The 7569-nt window shown below is 54.1% G+C and overlaps 1 protein-coding gene across 6 annotated transcripts; it reads right to left on the minus strand.

Moving 5' to 3' along the window:
• Positions 1-235: 235 nt before the first annotated feature.
• Positions 236-3686, minus strand: COMMD5 (COMM domain containing 5). 6 transcript variants are annotated; one of them, XM_054499426.2, is made up of 2 exons: positions 3442-3686; positions 236-1466 (listed from the first exon to the last, which is right to left on the minus strand). In XM_054499426.2, the coding sequence occupies exon 2, from the start codon at positions 1407-1409 to the stop codon at positions 735-737; it is 675 nt and encodes a 224-aa protein (XP_054355401.2). In that variant the 5' UTR covers positions 1410-1466; positions 3442-3686; the 3' UTR covers positions 236-734. The 6 variants fall into 6 exon arrangements, with proteins under 6 accessions (XP_054355401.2, XP_054355399.2, XP_054355403.2 ...); XM_054499424.2 differs by having other exon boundaries at positions 3057-3619; XM_054499428.2 differs by lacking the exon at positions 3442-3686 and adding an exon at positions 2486-3135.
• Between the last annotated feature and the right edge of the window lie 3883 nt (positions 3687-7569).

Below are 7569 nucleotides of genomic sequence, written 5' to 3' on the forward strand. Positions count from 1 at the left end.
CACTGGCCGCCTGGGCCCCGACCTCCTCACCTCCCCATACTGGCCGCCTGGGCCCCGACCTCCTCACCTCCCCACACTGGCTGCCTGGGCACCGTCCTCCCCACCTTGTGCTGCTCCCCTCAGAGTGCTGTGCCCCCGGCTCCTTCAAGTTCTCACTCAGATGTCACACCCTCAAGGAAGGCCACCCCATCAGCACGCAGACCCCACCCTACCTGCTGCATCACACGCCATCCTCTGACGGGCTATTCCAGTTAATTTTTATTATTTATTTTACAATGTTTCCCCTCCCCTCAGCCCCACTAGAATGTCAGCTCCGTGGGGTCAGGGATTTAAGGCAGAAGAATGAAAATGCCCAACCTAAAACACAAGATCTACAAAAGCACCTGGCTACATGGGGCCAGGCTGAGCAACTGTACGTTGTCTACAAAGGGCCTCAACCTGGCCTCACACGGCCACGTCCAGCAGCAAAGACAAATGTACAGGGAAGGGGAGGGTGTGAGGTTCAACACCCACCTAGAGAAACATGTTTTTAGCTGCTTTACTTCCAAAAAAGAAAAAAAGGCATAGCTCTCTTTTTCAGTTAAACAGAAAACTACATAATTACGTTCAAACACTCACTGAAGAGCCTGCCTCATGGGAAGAGCAGGGTTGTCCTGGGAAGAGTCAGCTGCACTTTGGCACCATCTCGGGTGCCTGTCCAAGCCTGACCTGAATGGGACTGGTCAAGTAAGGGGTCAGTCCTGCAGTCTGCGCTCACACCTCTTCTCCAGATCTGCCATCTCCTTTAGGACCAGGGCCACGCTGTACCGCAGCTCCTGGAACTTGGCTGTGGGGACCTCGAAGCGGTATGCTGACCCATCTGAAAGCTTCAGCTGCATCAGGACGCTCGGCTGCAGGGAGCGAGCCAGGGCACTCGTGGAGATTGCTACATCCACCCGCCACCGAAAGTCAGCAACATGCGGCAGCCAGGCCCCCTGCTGCTGGGCCACAGAATCAAGGAGGGGCCGCTGGCTCCCAAATACCACGCTGGCCAAGTCCCCGACCAGGTCTTGGGGGATGCAGAGCTCCTGGAGCTGGTCCCTGAAGGTGTCAGGCTTCAGGCTGGTGGGGGGCAGACGGAGGGCTTGCTGGAGCAGCGTGTGTATGCCTGCCAGCAGGGCACCCAGCCGCTCCTCCGGCAGGTCGGCGCTGACCCCAAGACGCTGCACAGCCTCTTGGCAGTCCTCCCCCTGCAGGCTGCTGACCACAAGCTTCAGCAACTTTCTGAACGTGCTCCTGTCTAGGTCCCCTAGTAGCCGGGCCATTGCTGCCACCTCTGGAGGAAGCTGGGCCCCCAAGAAACTCACTCGGCCACTGTGACTATCACCAGGATGATGCAGGTATGGAGCTGCAGCCCCCACAGCAGACATTGCTGCTGCTTCCTCTTTGATCAGCCAGCCCAGGAGGTCGGTCCCAGATGCAGATGCCTAGAGTGGGGCGGAGGGGAGAAGACCAGTGACTCTCACGTCCTTTGGGCCAGCGAGTGAGGATTGATACGGTCCCCATCATCAGGATGCTGACAGTGCGAACTACCAATGACAGTCAGTGCTGCGGAGATGGCCCGGGGAGCAGGTGGCAGAGGGGTCCATGTCAGCCCCAGGAGGAGCGAAGTGACATCTAAGGCATGAAGGACAAGCAGGTATTGGCAGAGAAGTAGGGGGCAGGGAGGAGGACCAGGAAACAGCACAAGTTCTCCAAGTAAATTAATAGATGAAAGAATGAACTAGGGGAAAGGTCCGGGTAACACAGGGACACGGCAGCTGGCGCCACAGACCAAACTGAGACCATTTAACTATTCAACCTTGAATCCTTCAAAACAGTGGGCAAGAAGAATTACCATTCTCACCAGACAGAGAAGGAGATAAGGCTCTAGGCCAGGTGCAGTGGCTCAAGCCTGAAATGTCAGCACTTTGTGAAGGTGAGGCCAGCGGATCGCTTGAGCCCGAGTTGGAGACCAACCTGGGCATCACAGCAAGACCCCATTTCTACAAAAAATTTAAAAAACTAGCCAGGCGTGGTGGTGCACGTCTGTAGTCCCAGCTACTCAGAAGGCTGAGAGGACAGAGGATCCCTTGAGCCCAGGAGGTCGTGGCTGCAGTGAGGCGAAATCGAGCCACTGCACTCCAGCCTGGACAACAGAGGGAGATGCTGTGAGGAAGGAAGGAAGGAGAAGGGAAGGAAGGAGGGAGGGAGGGGAGGGAGGGAGGAAGAAAAGAAAAGGAAACAGAAATCAAAGCTCTAAACACAACTGCCAAAGTCAAGGACTGGAGCCTAGACCTGTCTGTTCGGAAGTCCCATTTGTTTCCACCACAGCCCCCAACCCCCGGGCTGGAGGAGCTGAGCAACGGGTGGCAACAGAGGCAAGTGAGGCATCTAAAGAGGGTTCCGACGCACCTGAAGGAGCAGCGCAGCGGCACAAGCACCTGCTATGCCAGAGGAAACGCACCTGCCCACCTCAGCACACCGGGTACTGGAGCAGAGCTCAGCGGGGCACAGCTCCTGTCCTCGAGGCACTTGTCAGGCCACTGCACAGCGCTGGGGGAGCCCAGGAGCTCCCCACGGGCTTCACGGCGCCCCATTCTCCCTGGGAATCAACGACCACCCACTGCCAACTCCTTCACCGCCCCGCCAGCACCAGGAGCTCCTTCCCACTCCAAGAGCCATCCGGGAAGGCCTCCGAGCTGCCCGCTTCCGGTCACAAGCTTGGAAGGTCGGGTTCGCACCCCGACTCCGTACCCGGGGCTCCGATGGGGGCGCGGCGTCGCCCGTTCCGCGTCGCCCGTTCCGGGGCGCGGGGGCCTTGGTGCACAGAGTCAAGCTTGGCACTTGGCCGTCACTGCCCCCACGGTTCGGGGCCAACCTACCGGCGGGCGCTCCTCCGCGGAAAAGCCCCGCAGTATCGAGAGCTCCCCGAACACAGCGGCGAAGCAGCCTTTCCCAGGCCCCCACCCCCAGCCCGGAGGGAGACTCCACCCGACTCCACCCCACACTCCCGCGGTCCGAGTCGCCCCCAGCACCTGGCGCCGGCAATCCCCGGCTGATGCAGCCAAAAGCTGGCCTGGTCCCCGGAAGCGCCCTGAGAGACGCTTCCGGGCCGCTCTAGGAAGTCAGCGATGACCGCCCCACTGTGGTCCGCTGGCCCGAGGGGCGGAGCCGAGGCCGCGCCAGGCCCCGCCTCCTCCCCGCCCAGGGGAGTCGGGGGTCGCCGCGGGGTCCTAGACCTCGTCTTACACAGTTTTGTATTTTTTTCTTTCCCCAAGAAAAAAGGAAACAGAAGGCGGTGTTGTGTTTCGTTTCTGAGGTAGAAACTGCGGCCTGGGCCCGCGTCTCCCTCCCCGCCCGCGCAGAGTGAGGGTAAAGCAGGAGACGTGTCCCGTGTTCCGGGGTCAGAATTCCAGTCACCTGAGGCTGAGGAGCTCGCTGGCTTTCGTCGGCGTCCGGGTGGGCGGTGGGGGAACGGCGGGACCTTGCGGATCAGCGCGGAGCGGAGCCGGGCGGGCGTCCCTGTCCCGTGTGGACGGTCTGCGCCTCCAGGGTTTTGAGAGCTGCCCCGTTTCCCCTCCTGTCGGGTGGCGTCTGGCGCGCGTGACTCGGTTCCGCTTTGGGCTGCTCTGTTGGGCCCTAGTGCAGGAGCTCGGTCCGAAACAATGGCCTCCCATGCAATTTATTTAACATGTATTTTACCATAGTTAAAAATAATATGCCAAAGTCATTGAATTGTACAAAATGGGTAAATTATATGGTATGTTAATTATAGCCCAATAAAGCTTAAAAAAAAAAACAACTCTGAAAAGAAGGGAAACAACCTAATTAAATGGGCAGAAGATTTGAGTAGACATCAAGGAAGATACAAAGTGTGTAATGGGTACATGAAGCCTTCAGCATTGTTGGCTATTAGAGAAATGCGAATGGAAGCCACAGGGAGGTGCCATTTCATACCATTAGAAGGGTGATAATAAAAATGACAGGTTGGGCGCGGTGGCTCACGCCTGTAATCCCAGCACTTTGGGAGACCGAGGTGGACAACCAGATCTCAGGAGAACTCTATCATGAGACCATAACTTCAGGGCATGGTACTTAACTATTCATGGAAAGCCACCCCCACAATCCAATCACTTCCCACCAGGCCCCACCTCCAGCATTGGGTATTACCTTTCAGCATGAGATTTGGGCGGGGACACAGATGCAAACCACATCAGCCATACAATGGAATAGTGTTCAATAATAAATAGGAGTGGAGACTGGTTGCGGTGGCTCATGCCTATAATCCCAGTACTTTATGAGGATTAGGTGGGAGGACCACTTGAGGCTAGGAGTTCAAGACCAGCCTGGGTGACATATCAAGGCTTCATTTTTACACAATTAAAAAAAAAACCAGCCAGGTGTGGTGGTGTGCACCTATAGCAGGGGTCCCCAACCCTCAGGCTGTGGACTGCTACAGGTCAGTGGCCTGTTAGGAACTGACCTCACAGCAGGAGGTGAGGGCAACCTATAGTCCCAGCTACTTGAGAGGCAGAGTGAGGACCGCTTCAGTCCAGGAATTTGAGACCAGCCTGGGGAACATGGCAAGACTCCATTTCTAAAACAAAACAAATCAAGTCTAAAAACCATGCTGAGGGAGGATTGTTTAAAGGGAATGGATCTGGGAAGTTTAGAAAGAGACTGCATCTGTAAGGTGTTATTTCTCTTTAAAATATCTGAACCAAAAAGGTGAAGTGCTGTCACTTGTGAGGTCTGGGCCGTGGTTACATGGCAGACCCACCCTCTCCTGAAGTGAGGAGAGCCAGGAACCTGGGGGTGAGTTTTGGAGACAGTTCCCACCCAAAGGCCAGAGTGCCTGGAGTGCCTGGAGAACTCTCATCCTATTGTAGCAGGACGAGCCACAGACAAAACTTCTCAGACACTGGGCTAAAGAAGGAAGGGGTTTTATTCAGCTGGGAGCTTCAGCAGACTTGCGTCTTAAGAGCTGAGCTCCTTGAAAAAGAGATTACGGGCTCTTTTAAGGACTTACAACTCTAAAGGGTCCACGTGAAAGGGTTATTATGATAGATCGGGAAAGCATGGAGAACATGACTGGGGGCTACATGCATCAGCTAACAGAACAGAAGGTTTTACGATGCTTTCTTATACACTGTCTGGAATTTACAGATAACGCAAGTAGTTTAGGTTAGGGGTTGATATTATTATTATTATTATTATTATTATTAACCACCAGGGCCAGGTGATGGTGCCAAGATCATCTGGCGATTTATCTGCTGTTTCTTTCTAACTTTTTGTTTTCTCCCGTTTCTCCTGTCTTATAAACTAGGCAAGACAGGGGGAGAGGAGGGCAGCAGGAGAAGTGGTGGTCTCCTTCCTTACTATGATCAACATTTGTAAGTTAATTTAGCTTGAAACAATTTCAAGCTTAGATAAAAGGTTGCATGAATAGTGCACCTTCCCAGAGACCCCCATTCAGGGGTCACCAGGTGTCCCTGCAATGTCTCTGAAGGAAAAGAGCCTGTTACCTGGCAAGAGTGGTGTCATCTTGAAGTGAAATCACTGTGGTGGCCGATGTTAGACTCCTACATACCAAGGTCTTCACACAAGGCCTGTAGCATTGATAACCCCTCAGAAAGATGCTTACCTAACTTCCCCAGCAGTCATGAATTTTGCAAGAAAGTCTAAGACATCACCAGCTGCACATGTTTTTACCAAAAACTTGCTATATAAAGGATGCTTTCTGGAGGGCAGGTGCAGGGATCCACTGTCTTGTGGCTGCCCGAGATACTACTTTGTTCATAAGTTTCTATTAAATGTTTCTTTCGGAGAAACTGCATTTGTCAGCCTATCAGCTCCCTTGGCCTTTGGGGGTTGGTTTGTGTGACCTGCTCACTGCGGAGCAATCCCTCAGAGCATTAGGACTTGGCTGAGGGTCACGAGTTGCACCCACTTGTCCTGTTTCTTGTTTCCTTCAACCTAGAACAGTCTCTCCATCTCCTGGACTTTCAGGACCCTGAAGTTTAATGTTTATATGCAGTCCTTTTGGAAAATGTTTCTCAAATTATCCTTATTCTCTTGGTCAAGGCAGTGACTGAACCTGCCCAGATTCAAGAAGACATTGAAGACATTGCTCCTGCTCTCAAAGGGAGGGAGGCCAAAGAACCTGTGGCATCCTCAGCCAGCCACAGCAGCCACCGTGGTGGTAACTCAGGCAAGAAGCACCAATACCTGCGAAAGCCAGGTGTCTCCAGGGCATGAGGCTCAGGATGTTTACACAGTGTCAAAACATCACCATGCAATGTCATTATTATTAATTACAAAGGGAGAAGGTAACTTCACAGGAGACAAACCAGGCAAACAGCACCCTGGTCAAATGATCTAAGACAAAACCACAAGTAATGGCACAAACCAACGTCATTCTCCAACTGTCAGCTGCGGTGGGAAGACATCACTGCACAGCTGCCTGAGACACTTCCACCCAAACTTCTCTCCACTTGGTGTCAAGCTTGAAGCCATCTGATAGCCCCTCTATCTTCCTGGTTACCTCACCATTTTCTACCCCAGGCATTTCTCCAAACACCACGTTTGTATCCTTAATCCTGTCTTGGTGTCTTCTTCTTGGAAGACCCAGACCAACACAAATGGGCCAGAAGCAGCTTGAGAAAACCGGTGATCAGATGGACATTTGGGATTGGCCCACCCACTGTCTGCAGGTGAAGAGGGTGCTGTTCTGGTTAGGAGGTGGGGCTCTGATGGTCCCTGGCACAAGGTGGTGGCTCCACTGCTAAGCTTTCCCTCGTGGTGACCTGGCAAAATGTCTCAGCAGAAGGGAGTCTGTGCAAGGGACAATGATGCAGGCATTTGAAAGGTGCAAGGATGGCCACACAGGCCCCAGGATCCCAGAGCAAGTCTGCACCGCCTGCAGCACAGAACACTTGTCCATGGAACCCCCAAAGGGCCCTGCATCCACGCTTCCCAGTATGAGCTGAGCTCCGTCAGGCCTCCCCAGGCATGAAGTCAGGCAGCCCAGCTGCATCCATCAGAAGGTGGCAATGGCATGGCCAGGATGGCGTTCACTCAGGACCAGAGCACCAGCGTGAGCTGAGGGAGTAGGCAGCCCAGCCCACGTGCCTCCCTCAGCTCAAGCCTACAGCTGCAGAGGGTTCCTGTGTGGCTAAAGGAGTTTGATTTGTAGATGGATGGGCCCAGCCCCACGTGCCTCCCTCAGCTCAAGCCTGCAGCTGCACAGAGGGTTCCTGCATGGCTGAAGGAGTTTGATTTGTAGATGGATGAGCTCAGTGCATGGCACACGTAAAATGCAGCTCAAGCCTACAGCTGCAGAGGGTTCCTGCTTGGCTGAAGGAGTGTGATTTGCTGATGGATGGGCTCAGTGCATGGCACATGTGAAATGGACAGGAGCAGCTGTGTTGCTGCCACTCTCAAGGGTGGGAAGGAAAACCTTCCCAGTGGGCAGAACTGCAGGCGGCATGCCCGGCCACCCCACCATCTGCAAACAGAAGTGGCCTGAGGTGAGAATGCCCAGACTTC

The sequence above is a fragment of the Pongo pygmaeus genome, chromosome 7 (assembly GCF_028885625.2).
Source record: "Pongo pygmaeus isolate AG05252 chromosome 7, NHGRI_mPonPyg2-v2.0_pri, whole genome shotgun sequence".
Classification (NCBI taxonomy): domain Eukaryota; kingdom Metazoa; phylum Chordata; class Mammalia; order Primates; family Hominidae; genus Pongo; species Pongo pygmaeus.